Raw genomic sequence first — 23,520 nt, 5'->3', positions numbered from 1 at the left:
GTGTTAGGTGATGTGATAGGACAGCCTTGTCTTAGGTCAAGTATTCCTTTCCTCGTTGTCATATCAAAACTGGCATAAGTTGGTGCCAGAGTAGTGTTATAAATCTCCCAATGGAGCTTAGTTCCTGGTGGTGTTGCCTGGAGCTATATCATTTTTACGTCAGACATTTGGGACTGTACTAACACTGTCCAATCTCCTGGGGACTGCGTTGTATCCACATGACACATGTTCAGGATGGGAGGCAATCTTCTGCTATAAAAAGTGAGTTCTTATTCCTAGAAGATAAGATCTTGTTTCTGTGTCTATGATTCCCCCCCCCCTTTTTTTTTTTTACTGTGCCCATACATGGTGTCATACTGTGTTGCTGGTGGTATTCTGGGTAAGGATGACAGGCTGCACACACAGTCTCTGTCATCTGGTTTTGTTCTGAACTTTTATCCCAGTCAAGGCTTTTTGTACCAAGCAGCACCAAAAATGGTAAGGATAGAGAAAAAATGTATATATTAAAATAGAACAAATAAATAAAACTGAGTTAAAAAGAAAAGTATTCAAATAAAACAAGTGGTTGGAAGAGGCTACCTGTATATTTAGGTACACATCTTAAAATGTATTGTTATACAGGTATTGAGCTTCCATAGGCAATATAAGACTCCTAATTAGGTCTTTTGATATATTCTTGTGGGGAGTAAAAGCCAAGATACTTTTTGATTCACAGGCCTTGGAATTGAGTTTGAGAGATGCTTTGCTGCATTACGAGACCATATAGTGTCTTTGAGCTGGGGGTTTTGCTGAGGCTGATTCCTGTATCGTGCAACAGTCCATGATTTGGTGGGGGTGAGTGGGGCCATCAAGCATGAGTCAGCAGACATGCTGGTTGTAGTTATTTGCCGAGGCATGAGAACGGGGACCCAGAGGGTATCTTTCACTAAGGAGCTGGAAGGTGGTCTGTTGGGGCAGGAGGTCTATCTTGGTGCCTACCGAGTTAGGAACTGAGGGTAAAGAGGGTTAAATTAGGGGAAGATAATGGATCAGGATTGGGAGATGAGGGGATAGAAGAGACTCAGGGGTAGGGGAGAGGCAATACATGACAGGGGCTATATATATATATATATGAATTGTTTGTTATTTCGGCTTGGAGTCAGTATGGAAAGTCACGTCCACAAAAAGACTGACTTTAAAGATCTATTTGAGTGTTATCATCCAAATCTTTGGCATTCGGTTTCCTTTACTAGGAACCATCTAGAATATTTTTAGATAATGCTTAAAAAGTATTTTTAGACAGACCAATCTTGGCAAAATCAGAAGACTTGTCACCTTTTGGTCTGTCCAAAAGCCAAGATTGCAATCAGATGACTGGCTGATGGAACCATGACCGGACTGTATGTATCCTGAGACCAATAAAAAAGCCCTAGTCTAGAGTTTGAGCTATGGCCTGCATAACAACCGTGATCTCCAGTTCCAAAGGTCTGTCTGAGACAATTGCAATGGAATGGGTCTTCTGGAAACATCGTAGGATCAATGCAAAGACCAAGACCATCAACCACAGAAGAAGGATTAAAATGACACTGAGGGAGCAGAACTTCTAGAACCACAAAGAAAGACTTCATCATAAATTCCACCCCTAGACTTGTATAGATACCGAGATCTTTAGATACAGAGGTCTGATTTTATCACCAGGATGAAGTAGAAGTCTTCCAAAAAGCACGAAAACACCAAGGGGAGAGTAAATGAACTTGTACGGAGTCTATAGTTAATCCCATGATAATATACTCTAAGGGTGGAGAAATTCTGTATCTATTAGACCAAGGAAACTCTTTTTCGAATGACTCCAATATTTACTGTGCCTATGCAGGAGGGGGAAAAAAAGCACAAAACAATTTTTCTCCTTTTTTTTTTTATTTATCTGTCTACTTTTTGTCGATTCCTTTGTTTTGGAGTGGTTTTTGAAGTTGTTGTCTCCATTTATATTTATATATTTATTTTCTTCCTTTCTTTTTTTTATTGTGTATGTAAATATTTTAGGGGATTATTATGTTACTGACCTCTCTGCAAACTCAGCTCGAGTCTCAGCCTCCTTTAGTTTGTTGGAAAGGGCCTTGATCTCTTCCTCATACTTGTCTTCTTTCTGTGAGTACTTGTCCTCAGCAGCCATTAATGCTTTCAAGGTCTGATCCATCAATCAAACACAACATGAAAGCATATGGCCATAGCTAAGGAGGAGGTGTTCACATGTTGTTTAACTCCAGTAAAGTCTGATCCAACATCTGATGCATGCTTCCTTGGCATGGACCACTTTCTCTTCTAACTCATCAATGCTTTTCTCCAGTTTAGTTACTGACCTCTCTTCTTTACAGATTGGTATTGGACTCTATAGAAATTTCACCTTTTGTATTTGTCTTATAATTGTAATTCTTTGAAGTATTTGGTACTACACTTCTTTTGACTATTGTAATTAATGTTTTTCTATTTTAGTTTTTAATCTTAGGAATTGATGTTGTATTACATTAGGGTTTTGCTTTCTTGACTTTAGGTTTGTGAGTTAGATATTGTTGTCTATAATTTCCTAAATGATATTTTTGTCTGTTCTCAGGCTTTTTTGCGTGGGCGCATCATAGGCAAAATACTAGGTTTATAGGAGGTTCCATCCATTTTGGATGGGCCCTCAAATTGTTTATTTACACAGGGAGGGTCTCTGCCTTAAACATTTTGTTTTGGTTTGTGACTTAAGCTCCCATCTATAAATAATCGACATCAATTGCAGACATCATATGGATTTCAGCCTGGATTAAGAACTTGGATTAAGTTCAGATACCTATTGATCATCATTGCTGTGGCTCCCCACTGTGCAGGGGGTTTATGTGCCTCTTCCTCCGAAATAAAGGCCTAGTTTAATGCCCTCAAAGATGGGCTTTCTGGTCTACCTGGACTTGAATGAAAATGGGGCCTGAGAGATTGCATGGAGGTAAGGCGTTTGCCTTTCATGCAGAAGATCATTGGTTCGAATGCCGGTATCTGCCAGGAGCAATTTCTGAGCGTGTAGCCAGGAGTAACTCCTGAGCACTGCCAGGTGTGACCCAAAAACCTAATACCAAAACCAACAACAACAAATAAAGAAAAGGTGCTTCTTCTTGCCTGCTACACAACCTTTCTGGTGTCTCTTCTGAAAGATTGCAGATCCAGAAACCTCATTGATAATAACCTAAGTAGAGGTTTCAACACAGTCCCCAGGAGGCAAATTGCCTGCTACCATTGTGGAAAACAGGGGCATATAAAAAGAAATTGCCATTTCCTTATCAATTCAGCTCCTCAAGAACACACATACAAGATGCAGGGAAATGCCCAAAGGGCCTCCCCCCAGGCCCTTCCAAATCAGGGGCAAAGCTCACAGACAATAATCCTTCCAAGCCCAGCCCAAGAAAATTTATCACAATAAGGGAATTAATTCACTCCATATCAGGGAGTGCCGATTAGACATATTATGCCCAGAGGACATTACAATTTACCCAGGAGCATGCCCTTACATGTTAGAAACTGGCATTGTGGGCCCGCCACCCCCAGATACTATGGTTTTGATTCTTGGCAGAAGTTCCCTCAACATAAAGGGTATATCAATAATCACTGGTGTCATTAACTCAGATTCTATGGGAGAAATCATTGTAGTTATTACTGTACCAGTTACATGGACCTTTAAAAAAGGAGAAGCGATTGCCCAGATAGTAATAGTGCCTTATGTCAAATTTGGGACTTCAGATAAGACTAGAATTGGAGGTTTTGGAAGCACAGATCCGGGTGCTGCTCAAAACCCAATCGTGGCTCTGGTTACTAAATGTAAAGATGAACAACCAATGATCAAACTTCACTTGGAAGGGCAACCCTTTGACGGAATGATAGATATGGGTGCTCAGGTTACCGTAATTTCTGATAAAGAATGGCCAGAAAATTGGCCTCTTCAGGAAATCCCGTATTCACTAGAAGGAATAGGAGGCCTGAGCTCCTGTCTATTGAGTATGAGGACTATGATATTTTACGGTCCAGAAAATAAAAAAGCAATAATCAGACCTCACGTGTGCCCATTTTCACTATCCCTGTGGGGCTGTGACCTACACAAACAGTGGAAAGCAGAATTTCACATCCCATTAGCTCCAGAAGAGCCCGAACCTTCTTTTGATTTAAAAACCCAAAAATTTTAGTAGGGGCCACTACCATAAAAACACCAGCACGAATAAAAATAAAATGGAAATCTGACGAACCAATTTGGACAGGTCAGTGGCCTTTAAACCTGATAAATTAAAGGTACTGACAGAATTAGTGGAGGAACAGCTAAGTTTAGGACATATTGAACCATTTCTCAATGGAATTCACCTATATTCACTATAAAAAAGAAATCCCGTAAATGGAGACTTTTGATGGATCTTAGAGCTGTAAATTTATCCATGATACCTATGGGCAAATTGCAGACAGGTTTACCATCACCTGTAGTTATTCCAGAGGAATGGCCACTAATTATAATTGATCTGAAAGACTGCTTCTACCATATTCCTATCCACCCTGATGATAAAAAACATTTTGCATTCTCAGTTCCTTCTCTCAATAATACCCATCCCTGCAGACATTTCCAATGGACTGTTCTCCCCGAAGGCATGCTGAATTCCCCAACCATGTGTCAGTGTTTTGTAGATAAGGTTTTGAGCTCTGCTCGTGATAAATTTTCTCAAGCCATGATATTTCATTATATAGATGATATCTTGCTCACAATGAACAATGAAACAGATTTACAAGACTTATACTCTTATGTTACTGACTGTTTACAAACATCAGGACTGAAAATAGCTTTAGAAAAAAATACAGATAATGCCACCATATCAATATTTGGGTTTTATTTTGGACCAGACATCTATATGTCCACAAAAAATTTATATCAAAAAAGAAAACCTCAGACACTTAATGATTTTCAGAGACTTTCAGGTGACGTAAATTGGCTCTGCCCTGCACTAGGAATCCCGAATGCAGAGTTATCTAATCTGTTTAAAACGTTGGAGGGTGACCCTGCTTTAGATAGCCCGAGAAACTTAACAACAGCTGCCAAAAATGAATTGGACATCTTCTTGAGCAGATTACAAAAATCGTTTCTCTTAAGAGTCATCCCAGGAGAAAAGGTATTTCTGTTAATCTTTCCTACTATAGAAACCCCCACAGGGGCCTTGATGCAACAGTCAGGACCTTTGGAATGGGTGTATTTACATAACAAACAGCCTCACTCAGTTGTCCCCTACTTGCAACTGATTTCAGAGATTATTATCAAGGCAAGACTCAGATCTATATCTTTACTAGGTTTTGACCCAGATATAATAGTTTTGCCAATACCAAAAAAGGAAATTGAATCAATATTGCCTCTTAATGAATCTCTACAAAGGGCCCTCTCAGATTTCACAGGAGAAATATCCTCCCATTATCCAGCAGGAAAAATTTGGGACTTTTAAAAGAAAACTCAGTTTGTTATTTCTTCAATTGTTCGGGATTCCCCTATTCCCAATGCCAAGGTTTTTTACATTGATGGATCCCAAAATGGAAAAGGAGGAATAACCGGAGACAACATTAATATGACCATAGATACCAAATATAAATCTGCACAGAAAGTTGAATTAGCAACGTTAATTTACCTATTAGAAAATGTATCTGAAGCCATGAATATAGTTTCTGATTCTTTGTATGTGGTAAATTTATGTCATGTGATAGCCACTGCTTCCCTTAATGCTAATAACCCGATCATAGAGAACTTATTTAAACGATTACAGCAGCTTCTTCAAAAACGACTGAGCCCATCTTCATCACGCATATTAGAGCCCACTCAGGTCTTCCAGGACCGATGGCTCAAGGAAATAAAACTGATGCCTTGGTAGCAATGGCTATATTTAAATCACCTGTAGAGGAACATTCAGCCCTACACACAAATGCTTACCATTTACGTGTGAATTACCAAATTCCATGGAGGCAAGCTAGAGAAATTGTAGAAAACTGCAACATATGTGCACCGTTAACAAAAAAGACTCACATAGCAGGAGCAAACCCAAGAGGCTTACAGTCTAACGAATTTTGGCAAATGGATATAACTCAAACAGATTTATTTCCAAGAAAACCTTATCTTTATGTTGTGGTAGACACTTATTCTTGTTTTATGTGGGCAATTCCCATCTCTTCTCAAAAATCTAAGGCTGCTTGTAGTTTTCTTTTACAATGTTTTTCTGTGATGGGTATTCCATATTCTATAAAAACTGATAATGGGCCAGCCTATGTTGGCTAGACAGGATAGCAGACGCGTGTCCAAGCTGAAGGGGAAAGACCTCATTCTCCATCCCTCCATCAGTCAACCTCTTCAGGGGCCGACTTGCAACACTTTATGTGCTCTGCCATGTTTTTATCCCAAGATCAAGGCTCTTATGTGGTGCTTACCTTTATTGTCGGAGTGCTCACTGGATATTTTATTTTATTTGACACTTCCTTTTGTACTGTTGGAGTGATTCACCTTTTTCCCCTTCGTCTCTCAAACGGATGATGAGAACCTCTAGAAGGACTCCGCCCATTTTCGGGTGTATTTGATTTTTACCCCAGGGTATTACTTTTCTTTTCTTCAAACAAAACTATGTAACTTGATCTATGTAGTCCCGACTCTCAGTTACAGGAGGAAATAAGGGAGCCATCAAGACCAAACAGGTGTAAGACCACTAAGTAGCAAGTTAGGCACAGAAGAGATCCCATACTCTTGCAGTCCCAGGGGTGAGCGAGGAAGATATGGGAGGTAGGATAGGAACAAAGGTGTAGAAAGAACAATTCAGTGATGGGAATCCCCCTGATATTAAGCTAACATGTACCTAAAATATTATTGTCAACAAGAGCTTACTTTACATGCAAAAATTGGGGGTGGTGGGAGGACAACTTTGGTGGTGGGAATTCCCCTGATTCAATATTAATATGTACTTAAAATATTACTGTGAAAGATTTGGTAAAAATAAAAATTATTATAAAAAATAAATAAAATTAAAAAATTAAAAAAAATATTTTTAACCACCTGCGCAGTTATGAAAATGAGTATTAGTAAGAAAAGACACCGATGCAGGGGCTCCAGTATGAATACAGGAGGAGTTTCCCAGTTGCCAGACCTGGCCCTAAAGACCAGTCTGCCATGGGGAATCTTGGCCTCCTGGACTAAGTGGTCAGCCCAGGAGACCATTGGCCAGCTGTCTGCCCAGATTCCCAGCCACATATTGTAGGAGAGGAGCAGGAATCCTGGCATGTGGCATCTTCTGGGTCCAGCTGCAGCCTCCCTCTCCCGCAACCTCTGAACTTTTTAAGGTGACTGTCAATGTGGCAGGTGGTGGTGTTAGTGGTGGTGAAGATAATATATGGGAACATTGATGGAGGGAAGTTGACATTGGTGGTGGTGGGATGGTATTTAAATATTATATGTCTAAAACTCTACTATCAATAACTTTGCAAATCATGGTTTTTTAATTAAATAAAATTATTTAAAAGATAAAGGCCAGGGGCCAGAGAAATAGTGCAGTTGTAGGTCATTTGCCTTCCACGCAGCTGACCCAGGAAGGACCTCAGTTTGATCCCCTGTGTCCCATATGGTCCCACAAGTCAGGAGTGATTTCTGAGCACATAGCCAGGAGTAACCTCTGAGCTTCACTGGGTTTGGCCCAAAAATCAAAAACCAAAAAAAAAAAAAACCAAAAAAAAAAAACCAACAAAAAAAAACATCCCCCAAAAAGAAAGCCTAGCTAAAGACAAATGCTTGAGTAGGTACTGGGACCACAATGACAGCTACATACGCTCCCGAAATGGTGGTCCTGCAGTGCCATTAAATTTTTCTTATTAGATCACCAGAGATAGAGTTAAAAAGTTATTCATATTCAATATTCCAACAGCCATCCCTTCATCAATGTGCATTGGCATTTTATAGCTTTCTGGTTCAGGTTTAGGCTGTGACATGGCCTTAATTCAGCATCTTGTTCTTTTTAGGTTAGGTCTATCTGCAGAAGAAAAGATTATTAGAGTTTGAAAGTCTGTAGTTTTCCACCTTTTTACCTCCACTATCTGATGCAATCTAGGACTGTAGTATCCACAGAAGCCATCTTTTGACCCTCCAATAATTGGTCATTCATAAAGTTAATTTAATTAATCTATATTTATTATAATTTTGGTAACATTTTTATAATATCTTGAAGTTATGATATTCAAATACACAGTTGCTGCAACCCTACCAAAGTGTCCTTGACCCATTCTTTCTCTACTTGGGACTCCCTGCTATGTTTATTAATCAGTTTTTTAAATAATTTTATTGTGACCAAAGTGAATAACAAATCTTTCACAGTAATATTTAAGGTACATAGTGACAATGAATTAGTAATCAGTTTTGTAATCCATAGTTAAGGGTTCATTTATTTTTCCTCCATATTACATAGTGAGTGAGATAATCTGGTATTTGTCCTCCCTATGACTTATTTACTTGAATTTGTTCCATCTACATTGCAGTAAATTACATGACTTAATGTTCTCTTGAAGTTACATAGCAGAGTATTGCATTGTGTCTATGCACCAAAAATTCTTTATCCTTTTATCTGTGGTTGGTTAGGCTGTTCCATATCCTGGCTATTGTACTAAGCACTACCATGAACATATTGTAGTGCATATATCTTTTTCAAGTTAATGTTCTTGTGTTTCAGGGATAGTTGAAAAGAAGTGGAATCACTGGGTTGCATGGGAATGCTTTTATTGTTGTTTATTTTTTATTTTTTAAGGAATCTTCATATTATTTTTCTTAGACACTAAACCAGACAACATTGCTACCAATAGTGATAAAGGTTTCTTTTTCACCATATCCCCACAAATACTGATCGTTTTCAGTCATTTTGAATTAGGTCATTGCCATTGATGTTACCTTATAGTAAGTGATGATGTATACTTTTTCATATGACTTCTTCAGAAAAGTGTCTATTTGTTTTATCTCCCTATATCTAGTACAATTATTAGTGGGTTTTTTTGTTCTTGTATCTTGAAATATTTTCTCTCATTCAGTGTGTTTGGTTTCTTTTAGCCAGCTACTTTATTGTATTGGTTTATTATTTCTTTTTTTTATTTATTTATTTTATTTTTTTTATTTAAACACCTTGATTACATACATGATTGTGTTTGGGTTTCAGTCATAAAAGGAACACCACCCATCACCAGTGCAACATTCCCATCACCCATGTCCCAAATCTCCCTCCTCCCCACCCGACCACTGCCTGTACTCTAAACAGGCTCTGCATTTCCCTCATACATTCTCAATATTAGGACAGTTCAAAATGTAGTTATTTCTCAAATTAAACTCATCACACTTTGTGGTGAGCTTCCTGAGGTGAGCTGGAACTTCCAGCTCTTTTCTCTTTTGTGTCTGAAATTTATTATTGCAAGAATGTGTTTCATTTTTCTTAAAACCCATAGATGAGTGAGACCATTCTGCGTTTTTCTCTCTCTCTGACTTATTTCACTCAGCATAATAGATTCCGTGTACATCCATGTATAGGAAAATTTCATGACTTCATCTCTCCTGACAGCTGCATAATATTCCATTGTGTATATATACCACAGTTTCTTTAGCCATTCATCTGTTGAAGGGCATCTTGGTTGTTTTCAGAGTCTTGCTATGGTAAATAGTGCTGCAATGAATATAGGTGTAAGGAAGGGATTTTTGTATTGTATTTTTGTGTTCTTAGGGTATATTCCTAGGAGTGCTATAGCTGGATCGTATGGGAGCTCAATTTCCAGTTTTTGGAGGAATCTCCATATTGCTTTCCATAAAGGTTGAACTAGATGGCATTCCCACCAGCAGTGGATAAGAGTTCCTTTCTCTCCACATCCCCGCCAGCACTGTTTGTTCTCATTCTTTGTGATGTGTGCCATTCTCTGTGGTGTGAGGTGGTATCTCATTGTTGTTTTGATTTGCATCTCCCTGATGATTAGTGATGTGGAGCATTTCTGCATGTGTCTTTTGGCCATTTGTATTTCTTCTTTGTCAAAGTGTCTGTTCATTTCTTCTCCCCATTTTTTGATGGGATTAGATGTTTTTTTCTTGTAAATTTCTGTCAGTGCCTTGTATATTTTAGAGATTAGCCCCTTATCTGATGGGTGTTGGGTGAATAGTTTCTCCCACTCAGTGGGTGACTGTTGCATCCTGGGCACTATTTCCTTTGAGGTGCAGAAGATTCTCAACTTAATATATTCCCGTCTGTTAATTTCTGCTTTCACTTGCTTGGAGAGTGCAGTTTCCTCCTTGAAGATGCCTGTAGTCTCAATGTCCTGGAGAGTTTTGTCTATGTGTTGTTCTATATATCTTATGGTTTCAGGTCTGATATCGAGGTCTTTAATCCATTTGGATTTTACCTTCGTACATGATGTTAGCTGGGGGTCTAATTTTAATTTTTTGCAAGTGGCTTGCCAGTTGTGCCAACACCACTTGTTGAAGAGGCTTTCTTTTTTTTTTGTGTGTGTGTGTTTTTTTTGGGTCACACCCGGCAGTGCTCAGGGGTTACTCCTGGCTCCATGCTCAGAAATTGCTCCTGGCAGGCACGGGGGACCATATGGGACGCCGGGATTCGAACCGATGACCTTCTGCATGAAAGGCAAACGCCTTTCCTCCATGCTATCTCTCCGGCCCCTGAAGAGGCTTTCTTTGCTCCATTTAGGATTTCCTGCTCCTTTATCAAAAATTAGGTGATTGTATGTCTGGGGAACATTTTCTGAGTATTCAAGCCTATTCCACTGATCTGAGGGTCTGTCCTTATTCCAATACCATGCTGTTTTGATAACTATTGCTTTGTAGTAAAGTTTAAAGTTGGGGAAAGTAATTCCTCCCATATTCTTTTTCCCAATGACTGCTTTAGCTATTCTAGGGTGTTTATTGTTCCAAACAAATTTCAAAAGTGCCTGATCCACTTCTTTGAAGAATGTCATGGGTATCTTTAGAGGGATAGCATTGAATCTGTATAATGCCTTGGGGAGTATTGCCATTTTGATGATGTTAATCCTGCCAATCCATGAGCAGGGTATGTGTTTCCATTTCCGCGTGTCCTCTCTATTTTCTTGGAGCAGAGTTTTATAGTTTTCTTTGTATAGGTCCTTCACATATTTAGTCAAGTTGATTCCAAGATATTTGAGTTTGTGTGGCACTATTGTGATTGGGGTTGTTTTCTTAATGTCCATTTCTTCCTTATTACTATTGGTGTATAGAAAGGCCATTGATTTTTGTGTGTTGATTTTGTAGCCTGTCACCTTGCTATATGAGTCTATTGTTTCTACAAGCTTTTTGGTAGAGTCTTTAGGGTTTTCTAAGTAGAGCATCATGTCATCTGCAAACAGTGAGAGCTTGATTTCTTCCTTTCCTATCTGGATTCCCTTGATATCTTTTTCTTGCCTAATCGCTATAGCAAGTACTTCCAGTGCTATGTTGAATAGGTGTGGTGAGAGAGGACAGCCTTGTCTTGTGCCAGAATTTAGAGGGAAGGCTTTTAGTTTTTCTCCATTGAGGATAATATTTGCCACTGGCTTGTGGTAGATGGCCTTAACTATATTGAGAAAGGTTCCTTCCATTCCCATCTTGCTGAGAGTTTTGATCAAGAATGGGTTTTGGACCTTATCAAATGCTTTCTCTGCATCTATTGATATGATCATGTGGTTTTTATTTTTCTTGTTGTTGATGTTGTGTATTATGTTGATAGACTTACGGGTGTTAAACCATCCTTGCATTCCTGGGATGAAACCTACTTGATCGTAGTGGATGATCTTCTTTTTTTTTTTTTTAATTTATTTAAACACCTTAATTACATACATGCTTGTGTTTGGGTTTCAGTCATGTAAAGAACACCACCCATCACCAGTGCAACATTCCCATCACCAATGTCCCAAGTCTCCCTTCGCCCCACCCGACCCCCGCCTGTACTCTAGACAGGCTCTCCATTTTCCTCATACATTCTCATTATTAGGACAGTTCAAAATGTAGTTATTTCCCTAACTAAACTCATCACTCTTTGTGGTGAGCTTCCTGAGGTGAGCTGGAACTTCCAGCTCTTTTCTCTTTTGTGTCTGAAAATTATTATTACAAGGGTGTCTTTCATTTTTCTTAAAACCCATAGATGAGTGAGACCATTCTGCGTTTTTCTCTCTCTCTGACTTATTTCACTCAGCATAATAGATTCCATGTACATCCATGTATAGGAAAATTTCATGACTTCATCTCTCCTGACAGCTGCATAATATTCCATTGTGTATATGTACCACAGTTTCTTTAGCCATTCGTCTGTTGAAGGGCATCTTGGTTGTTTCCAGAGTCTTGCTATGGTAAATAGAGCTGCAATGAATATAGGTGCAAGGAAGGGGTTTTTGTATTGTATTTTTGTGTTCCTAGGGTATATTCCTAGGAGTGGTATAGCTGGATCGTATGGGAGCTCGATTTCCAGTTTTTGGAGGAATCTCCATATCGCTTTCCATAAAGGTTGAACTAGACAGCATTCCCACCAGCAGTGGATAAGAGTTCCTTTCTCTCCACATCCCCGCCAACACTGTTTATTCTCATTCTTTGTGATGTGTGCCATTCTCTGGGGTGTGAGGTGGTATCTCATCGTTGTTTTGATTTGCATCTCCCTGATGATTAGTGATGTGGAACATTTTTTCATGTGTCTTTTGGCCATGTGTATTTCTTCTTTGTCAAAGTGTCTGTTCATTTCTTCTCCCCATTTTTTGATGGGGTTAGATTTTTTTTCTTGTAAAGTTCTGTCAGTGCCTTGTATATTTTGGAGATTAGCCCCTTATCTGATGGGTATTGGGTGAATAGTTTCTCCCACTCAGTGGGTGGCTCTTGTATCCTGGGCACTATTTCCTTTGAGGTGCAGAAGCTTCTCAGCTTAATATATTCCCATCTGTTAATCTCTGCTTTCACTTGCTTGGAGAGTGCAGTTTCCTCCTTGAAGATGCCTGTAATGTCCTGGAGTGTTTTGCCTATGTGCTGTTCTATATATCTTATGGTTTTGGGGCTGATATCGAGGTCTTTAATCCATTTGGATTTTACCTTTGTACATGATGTTAGCTGGGGGTCTAAGTTTAATTTTTTGCAAGTGGCTATCCAATTGTGCCAACACCACTTGTTGAAGAGGCTTTCCCTGCTCCATTTAGGATTTCCTGCTCCTTTATCAAAAATTAGGTGGTTGTATCTCTGGGGAACATTTTCTGAGTATTCAAGCCTATTCCACTGATCTGAGGGCCTGTCCTTATTCCAATACCATGCTGTTTTGATAACTGTTGCTTTGTAGTACAGTTTAAAGTTGGGGAAAGTAATTCCTCCCATATTCTTTTTCCCAATGATTGCTTTAGCTATTCGAGGGTGTTTATTGTGGTTTATTATTTCTAAGATTTTTAGTGGCGTCTTTAGGATCTTCTAGAAGATAGGTGACGGTGATGATGATGATGATGATGATGATGATGATGATGATGATGATGTTGGGTTTGGGCCCATAATCACTCCTTGTTGGCTCAGGGTACCATATGGGATGCCAGAGATCAGATCTGGGTTGCTGTGTGCAAGGCAACTGGCCTGCCAACCATACTATAGCTTTTATTCCTAGATCTTCCATGTATATATTATGTCATCAGCAAACAGTGAAAATTTAACTTTCCAAGTTTAATCTCTTTGATTTCTGTTTTTTTTTTTGTTTTGTTTTGGGGGGGGTCACACCCAGCAGCGCTCAGGGATTACTTCTGGCTCTATGCTCAGAAAAAACAGTAAAAACTATTTACCAAAAGCTCACAAACTCACTGGCAAAAAGCGGAAAGCTTCCCTGTGAGGTCAAACACAAGGCTAAGGTGTCCACTTTCTGCACGATTATTCAATGAATAGTTTTGAAAGTCTTCAGATAGCAATCAAGCAAGAAAAAGAAATCAAAGAGATTAAACTTGAAAAGTTTAATTTTCACTGATTGCTGAGGACAAATTAAAATTAATCTAAAATTTAATCTAAATAAATTAAAACAAATTTAAGCAAATTAAATTTAAATTCAGTTTTAAAATTAATTTAAATTTAATTAATTTAAAATTTCAGTTTTTAATTCTGTTTCAGTTAAAATTCAGAAATTTTAATTTCTTACAATTACTTTTAAAATTTATTGAATTTTGGGGCCGGAGTGATAGCACAGTGATAGGGTATTTGCCTTGCATGCGGCTGACCCAGGATGGACCTGAGTTCAATCCCCAGTATCCCATATGGTCCCCCAAACCAGAAGCAATGTCTAAGTGCATAGCCAGAAGTAACCCCTGAGAGTTACTGGGTGTGGCCCAAAAAAACAAAACAAAACAAAAAAACAAAATTTATTGAATTTTATTTCCCTATTCCTCAGTGAGTTTAATGTCAAGAGGATTGTTTCTATGTTGCCTTCAGGCAACACTGATAGATCTAATGTATAAGGAAACTTTACTGAATTTCTATTTCCATCTGTTCTTGCAAGAATTTCTCCCAGCCCTTCATTATTCTTGATACTTTGAACAGTAGAACATTGAATTCTAGATATTATGGACAGTGACATGGTACTCCTATTCACTATACCAGGCTAGTGTCCATGAATATCTACTGATTTTATCAGTCAAAATTGCCTTATGAAGATTTCTTTCTTTCTTTTTTTTTCTTTGGGCCACATCTGGTGGTGCTCAGGGATTACTCCTGGCTCAACACTCAGAAATAGCTACTGGCAGGCTTGGGGGATTATATGGAATGCTGGGGACTGAACCCGGGTCTGTCCTGGGTCAGCCGAAAGCAAAGCAAATGCCCTCCTGCTGTGCTATCTCTCTAATCTCATATTAAGATTTCTTAAATGCTTACCAAATCAGTCTGATGCCTATAATTGATTTAAAAAGATTTATGGCATCCAATTTCCTGTAACTGTTATAGTATGTAGCACTAGCTGGCTTGGTTTCATATCTTTTGATGTCTGGAATTTAATGTAGCATTAGAGTCCAATTGACTTGAGTGGTGACTGAAGATCATGGTCACATGTCACAGCATTAACATAATAGGAATCTTAATATTTTTAGAGGAAGTCAGTCAGAAGACCTGCTATGATGTTCATATCCTAGCGTGGGTAGCTGATCAAAAATTCCTGAGGAAATATTACCAGCAGGCCCACTTAGAAGTCTTTGCCCTTAAATGTGAATGGCTGGAAGATTCCTGAGCAATCTCTCATCAATAGACCCTCTGAGTCTTCTCTCTCAGTGTGGATAATTGAATGAGATATTGAATTAATGAAACTGACATTCTGCTTCCTTTACTACAAACATTTAATTGATATATATGTGTATATAATATATATGTATATATGTTGAGTTAAATAATTAAGGATGGTGCTGGATGGCAGTGGATGGCGATGGATTTCTTTTTGCCATCCCAGGCCACGTGGCTCAGCAACCCCATGAACCGGCGAGTTTCAGGCCCAGGTGAAACGCGAAATCACTCACTCACAGGCAGGCTTCAGGAAGAATCATCTTTATTTAGGCCCTAGCCACCACATGTGTGTGGCCTACTCATAACCTTTCAAGCATACAGCCATTCTAGGCTTGCCCTGCGTCTTACCCTCTTTCAGCCATCTCCCTCAGAGAGCCCAGCAGGGCCAAAAGGCAAAAGCCCCCTAATCCCTTGGCTTCCGGGTTTATCTACCTATTCCAAGACCCCTCCCAGGAATGGGCCGGGCTTTTCAGGTAAAGTCACACCTATTATCCGGTTCTCAAGACCCCTCCCAGAAATGGGTGGGTCTCAGATAAGTACCCTACATATATATACATATAATATATATATATATATATATATATATATATATATATATATATATACTATCTTCTGCTGTATATACAGTAAAACCTTTCTCATCCTAACAAGGATTTTTACAGGCAATGTAACTCTCATTAAATTTATCTTTACCTGGTATACTTAGCATCAAAAAACCAATTTCTTCTCTCCTTGTCTTTGAACATCATAGCAGGGTTGCTTTGCTTCAGGGACTTCCCCTAGTCATTTTGAGTACCTGCTAACTAATCTGTACTCGAAAAAGGTTTGGCCATGATAGCACTGGGCTATTGAATTTTACTAGGAATAATTCTATACCCCTTTCATACAGTTTGTCTCTTTGAAAACCAGACCTTAGAAAGTTAGCTTTAGCCCCTAAGATAGAAAACTGCTCCCTTAAGTAAAGGAAATTTATTATAAGAAACCTGGCTTCTTGCTAACCTCTTAATTTACATCAGTATGACACCTAATCTAGGGTCAGGCCATTTGTGTGGTCCTCATTTCTTTATATTTCTTATTTCATCGCTAATTTGTGCAACTCACAATCCCTGAAGCGAATTCATTGAAGTCCAGCTGGTGCTGCCGGACAGAAGCCACCGACAACAGTCAATATATCCAGTCATGACCATTTAGCAAGATGATCTTCACAGTTACTTGGTCTTTTCTCTATTTACTAGTATTGTTTCAGGTTGGCTTCGCTGAACCATGGACTGATAGGCCAGGTTTATCTCCAATCTACCAATTGCCTCGTTTGCTCCAGAAATGACAATTCCCAGTAATTTTCTCAGGAATTTCCAACTGTGACCTAGGGATAATTCGTACCCATATCTTTATGCCACAATAGGTATAGGACAAAACACAACTATTTTGGACTCTTTTTACTAGGTGTTCTCTAATGAAGCCTGAGATTAAGTTTGGTCCATTCAGTTTGAGTGCACTTCCTTTGACTCTGAGTTGGCCGCTACTATAAGCCTGACAGCTGGAATCAACTTTAAGGGCAGGAGACAGAGCTGAGGGTCTGAACTTGTTGAGGTTGGCTAATATTGTAAGGCTGCATTGGTGGAGATGTGTCTAAAATTAATGCTGAGTGGTACTCACCCCAGAACAGCCCTAATACTATTTGTTTGGCTTAAAGATTCTCAAGTTTCTGAAGTTCCTTATATCCAACAGAAATGTGTAAAAATTTTAATTGATTAGCAGGAATCTCTCTCTCTCCCTCCCTCCCTCCCTCCCTCCCTCCCTCTCTCTCTCTCTCTCTCTCTCTCTCTCTCTCTCTCTCTCTCTCTCTGTGTGTGTGTGTGTGTGTGTGTGTGTGTGTGTGGTGTTTTGTATGGAGGGGATTGAGACTGGGTTTTCAGCTCAGAGGAATGTTGGAGTGGAGCCAATAATGCAATCAAACTGAGCCTGGCTCACCTAGGAAATCTCTTACAGAGGAGCAGCACACAGTCTTGTGCCATGGACATCAGATTTCAGGCCAGTCTGTTTCCAATTTAGAAAGTGCTATATAAAATTGAGATTCTAAAAAGTCCACTGTTCATAGTCCCTCTGTGCTACTTGTTATATTCTGTAAGGCAATGGAATTGTGGTCCCCCTTCTTTTTTCACTCTTTCTCCTCCATCCACCAGGGGTCACACTCCTAGCTCTGAATTTCTGTATTCTGCCTTCCACGAGTTAAATCTCTTGAATGTGAAGGCAGTTTTCTATAGTGTATTTTCTAAGCATCAGTAACAACTCTCACTTGATACTGTGTTCATATTTTATGATGCTTTGTGTTGATATTATAGATATAGTCATAGAATGGCTCTTTTTAGACTTATTGACAACTCTTTCCTAAATACAATGTTATGTCTGTGAAAAATAAAGTATTTCTAAGATTCCACTGACTCCTGATAATATCAATGGTACTACTTCTAATTATAACATGAGACACTGGTTCTTTCCCCTATTTTTTATGCATTCATACTGACATGAGCACCTGGAAAACTCTACAGTAAATTTTTGTTTGTTTTTGGGCCACACACAATGGTGCTCAGAGGTAAAAGTCGCTCCTGACAGATTCAGGGTACTATATAAGATGCTGGGGACTGAACCGGGGACAGCAGCATGCAAGGCAAATGCCTTGCCCACTATCTTATTGCTCCTTCCCCTCTACAGCAAATTTAAGTACATACTTTTCTTCCAAATGCATTTGTGAACACACAGCACATATTCTGTGGAAACCTGGTGTGAAACTAATCACAGACTCCTTTGATTCTGGGTCAAGGTTTCTACCAATAGAGAAGCTCTTTTCTTAAGATATTATGTCTTGCATGCACTAGCCTAGGATGGATCAAGGATTGATCCCTCCCTTGTCCCATATGGTCCCCCAAGCCAGGAGCAATTTCTGAGCACATAGCCAGGAGTAACCCATGAGTGTCACCTGGTGTGGCCCCAAAACAATAAATAAATAAATAAATACATAAATAAATAAATAAAAGATGTTATGACCAGCAGAGCGCACATGCCAGGAAAGCTGTCCCTCTGTTTTTCTGGTATGTTAGGGTCGCTGGTCGGACAGCGGGCCACAGATCTCCTGGACTGAACACGTGGTCCGGGAGACTGGGACCTCCCACGCCAGGCAGGTCTTCATGGCCGGCCCTGGCAACTCGGGCCCTGGGGGGCTGGTGGAGGAGGAAAACCCCTCCCCTATGTATATTGGACCCCCTGTTTTGTTTGCTAGTAATATTTTTCAAAGCCGCGCGGGCTTTTTAATCATTATCCAAAAACGTTCCTGATCCTAGACTGTTCCTAGGAATAGAATCAGGATGCTCAAGATTCTGACAAAACACTCAAATTGACCTTTATTGTCTAGTCTTTTGTGTATTGCCTCTCCCCTCACCCCTTTGTCTCTCCTACCTCCTCATACCCAAACCCTGAACCACTATCTCCCCCTTATTCAACCCTCCTTATCCTTAGTTCCTAATTTGGTAGACACCAAGACTGACCTTCTGCCCCAACACCACTATCCAGCTCCTCATTGAATGACACCCTCTCGGTCCCCAGCTCATGCCAACACAAACAACTACGACCAACACGTCTGTTGATCCATGCTTGGTGGCCCCTCATGCCCCCATCAAACTATGGACTGTTGCATGATACCGGAATCAGCTTCAGCATAACCCCTAGTTCAAGGACAATATAGGGTTCCGTAATGCCACAAAACATGTCGCAAACTCAACTATCACCTGTTGTCTTCAAATACCCTTGTTTTCTTTTTTTTTCTTTTTAAAACATAGAAGGGTCACATGGATATGTCAGATGTATTTCCTTAACATCTATAACTCTTTTCAAATATCCTCATTTGTGACAATTTTGCCCACTAGATTAGTTATTTGACTGCTTGATTTTCCCCCTGTGAGATGTGTTTTATAAGCAATATTGGTAGAAAAGTAACTCTGTGTAGATTTCACGTTTATACCAAGTTACGGGAAATGTTGGAATTTATTCGTTGGCCCCCAGATGCACCATCAATATCTTGTGGCATTGCTTCTCTTTTGCATAGGCACATTAAAATGGGAAAATAATACATACACAAACAAGTTCTTATCTAATAGAGATGGGAACGCAAATTTGGTAATGTAATTAGGCCTTTTACCCTGAACATTGGCATAATGATTTGGCTCAGGTCTCAGAAGAATGGACATTGCCCACACACACCTGAACTATGGAAACAACCACAATTGTCTTTAACATTCCCAGGATCCAAGCCTCTACCAGAGAAGACCTACCACTGCTTTGGCATTGACTGACTCCAAAGAGTACTCCCAACACCCAGGTGACTCAGCAACAGTCTGCATGCAGAGCAGATCGATCTGCATTTAATGATATGCTGAAACTAGAGGATACTCCACATCAGCCTGACATCAACGAAAGAAATGCACAGAATCCAGAGTCTTTAAATATAAAAGTTCGATACCAACTACAGCTAACGTGTGAAAAAGTTTCACCGGGAACTTGAGAATGACTGGAGTTGGATAGACTGGTATGCCTGGAACCCAGAGTCTGTCTTATGCCAATAAACTTCTGGGGTGAGGCCTTTTTGTAATCAGGTCAAGGATTTTTTTTTCCATTTTCTCCATTTTTCTGGACCTATGCAAACATTGGCGATTGCCACTATCACACCTTTACTATATTTTTTTACTCTTATCCTTTAAGGAAAAAAATACGACTTACTGAACTTAAAAACAAATTACTGTAGTAGAATGCCTGTCTCGAATACAGGCAGGGGATGGGAAGGGGGGAGGGGGTAATGTTGCACTGGCGAAGGGGGGTGTTCTGGTTATGACTGTAACCCAAATATGATCATGTTACTTAAATAAAAAATATATTTAATAAAAAAAACCAGAGTGGGGGCAGGAGAGATAGGATGGTGGTATAGCATTTGCCTTACATGCAGAAGGATGGTGGTTCAAATCTCAGCATCCCATATGGTCCCCCGAACCTGCCAGGATTGATTTCTGATTGTAGAGCCAGAAGTAACCCCTGAACACTGCCGGGTGTGACCCCCCCCCCAAAAAAAAAAGAGTGACAGGAGTCCAATGATGCTTACCTGATGAGGACACGGGATGTGGTACTGGCAACAATGGCCTGACACCCACGTGAGCTCCCAGGTGACCCGGTTCATCTGCTCATAGACGTAACATCCCAGAAGTGTCACCAAGGGCACAAGGTACAAGCCGCTGAAGACACCAATGCGGATCATGAATTTCTTCAGCTTCTCTTGGTTCCGGCCATCATTCTGTATCACTTGCCGGACATGGTTCAAGGAGACGATGCCGGCCAGCAGCAGAGAGAGCCCCACGAACACACACAGGCAAAGTGGCAGGAGAACGAAGTACCGGGACACATCCAGGTCGTAGAGGCCAACAAAGCACACTCCACTGATGTTGTCACCTTCCACTTTGTTCATGGCCAGCAGCAGGATGGTGAGAAAACCTGGCACACCCCATGCCACGGCATGGAACCCCACGGCTTTCTGCTCAATGGCTTCACAACTCCACTTTCTTCCTGCAGCTAAAAACCAAGTGATAGTCAGAATCACCCACCAGACAGTGCCGGCCATGGTGAAGAAATACAGGACCATGAACAGAATGGTGCAGGCCTTATTCTGGGAGCCCAGAACAACCGTGTCTCCGGTTTCCAGCTTGTCGTCGGTCTTATTATTACAGGCTGTGCTGTTGCCAAGCAGGAATCCGATAAAGTACATGAGGGACACGATGCTGTAGCAGACCGAGTAATAGATAATTGGCCTCTCTGGGTAGCGGAATCTTTGAACGTTGATGAGAAATGTGAGGACCGTGAAGAGTGCTGCACAGAGGCAAAATATGGAAACGATCCTGATAAAACTTTTTGCAAACTCAAGCTCGTCGCTTGTGAAATACATATTGGGGCACAGATGTGCACACTGGTCAACCCCCAGAAATTTGTAGCCATGCTCTCCAGACGTTTTTAAGATGTCTGGGACACCAAATGCCAATGTCTCTTGGGACATGGTCTGTCTTCTTCTGAGGACCAGGAAACAGGCTGTGCGGATCCGAAGTTATGGGAGCAGTCTCGTCGCAGTACTGCAATCTATTGAGGCGAAAAATAAATAAAATAAAATAAAATAATAAAATAAAATAAAATGGATGATGTCAACACTAGAGAAAAAAAAAAGATGTTATGAGCCAGTCCCTAAAACAACTATGTTTAAGAATGTAAAAATGATGAAGAAAAATGTTCACACAGAATTGACATTAAAAGGAAAATCAAGGGGCTGGAGAGATAGCACAGCTATGGGCATTTGCCTTGGAGGCAGGCAATTCAGGAAGGTTGGTGGTTCGAATCCCAGCATCCCATATGGTCCCAGGTGCCTGACAGGAGTAATTTCTGAGCTCAGAGTCAGGAATAACCCCTGAGCTCTGCCAAGTGTGACCCCAAAACCAAAAATAAATAAATAAATAAATAAATGGAAAATCAGAAGAACATGCAGATTCACACACATAAAGATTCCTATATTTATACTCTAAGGAGTTTCAGAAACTTGTGTGAGGATTTAAGTTCTGGACACAATGATGAGTCCTCATTAGGAACAGAGTTTTGATGACAAGTACCTGTGACCTAAAACTTGAGCTATGCTCAAGGAGCCAAACTTGCCCTTCCTTTCTTCTTCCCTCCCTCCTGTCCTCCCTCTTGTCCTCCCTCCTGTCTTCCTTCCTTCCCTCTTCTTCCTTTTTTTCCCTCTCCTTCCTTCCCTCTCCTTTCCCTCTCCTTCCTTCCCTCTCCTTTCTTCCTTCCTTCCTTCCTTCCTTCCTTCCTTCCTTCCTTCCTTCCTTCCTTCCTTCCTTCCTCCCTTCCTCCCTTCCTTCTTTCCTTCCTCCCTCCATCCCTTTCATTCTCTTTATCTCTCTTCCTCTTGCTTTTGTTTCCCAGAGGAGTTAAGTGGCCAGTTCGGCCTGCCCTGAATTGCTGAGATTGAGTGCAGCCAAAATTGTTGGGGGAAATAGAAGAGTTGGAGAGAAAGGCGGTGGGGTGAAGGAGTTCTGTCAATGGCCTGGAACTTCTGGTGGCTGCCACATTAGGCAGCTTGTCCAGGTTCACTGCAAAAATCTGCCAAATGTGAGCCCTGGACCATGGCATTCTTCCCTCAGAAGAGCCAGTCTCCTGTGATAACTCTACCAACATGTTATAGATGGCTTTGAAAGCCATGATGGTCAATATGAGCACATAGTTCAGGACCTGAAAAACTGGCAGCATAGTCTGCAGCAAGACTTAAAAGGCCAGCTGAGCAGCTGAGGGGAGCACTGGGTCTTGTACAGAAGTTCATCTAGAAGTACCTTGAGTCTTGTAGCAGAGCATAAGACAGAAAGAACATCACCCCGAGAGCCAGGATCATGGCAAGGTGCTGTGGATCACTAGTCATGCAAACAGCTAGCTTACCTAAAGTTGGTTAAATAAAATAAATAAATAATAAAAAAAAAAAAGAAAAGAATATGTGCTCTGGGGCCCGGAGAGATAGCACAGTGGCATTTGCCTTGCAAGCAGCCGATCCAGGACCAAAGTTGGTTGGTTAGAATCCCGGTGTCGCATATGTTCCCCCATGCCTGCCAGGAGCTATTTCTGAGCAGACAGCCAGGAGTAACCCCTGAGCAACGCCAGGTGTGGCCCAAAAACCGAAACCAAAAAAAAAAGAAAAAAGAATATGTGCTCTGATAAAAGTAACTCATGTTAAGGGAAAGGCACAAGTTGTGTATCCAGTCTGACATTTTTTCAAAACAGGATTAGCCAATAGCACCAACCCTTAGAAAAACAAGACCTGCAAGCCCAGCTGACATTGTCCTTTTATGAAATGATCCCTTTTGGCCAGCTTTGGCAACCTGAAGTCCATATAAACCCCTGTCTTTCAATAAATAGGGACTGCTCTGACAGAATCCCCCTGCAGTGTCTGTGTGCATGGTTTTTCACACCACGGCTGAGAAATTTTCCATCCTCCTAATCTCTGTTAGGAGTAGTGTCGCTGAAGAGGCTTCTGAGCCCCATGAGTTCCTGATCCTCCCTTGCTGGCCAAGTTAGTGTTGGGACTATCTAGGAGGGTAGCAGACATTTTGGCATCCAAATGGGGTGAAAGTCACCTCCGGCCC

The 23,520-nt window shown here is 40.5% G+C and overlaps 1 protein-coding gene across 1 annotated transcript; it reads right to left on the bottom strand.

Annotated features, from left to right (window-relative positions):
* Positions 1-1,196: 1,196 nt before the first annotated feature.
* On the bottom strand, positions 1,197-22,588 carry LOC126022162 (frizzled-6-like). The gene is given in 5 exon segments (XM_049783008.1): positions 1,197-1,239; positions 2,043-2,167; positions 20,451-21,353; positions 21,355-21,472; positions 22,434-22,588. Coding segments are annotated over 5 exon segments (1,344 nt in total).
* Positions 22,589-23,520: the final 932 nt, after the last annotated feature.

Source organism: Suncus etruscus, chromosome 11 (genome assembly GCF_024139225.1).
Source record: "Suncus etruscus isolate mSunEtr1 chromosome 11, mSunEtr1.pri.cur, whole genome shotgun sequence".
NCBI classification, from domain to species: domain Eukaryota; kingdom Metazoa; phylum Chordata; class Mammalia; order Eulipotyphla; family Soricidae; genus Suncus; species Suncus etruscus.
This window is presented reverse-complemented; position numbering and strand designations above follow the sequence as displayed.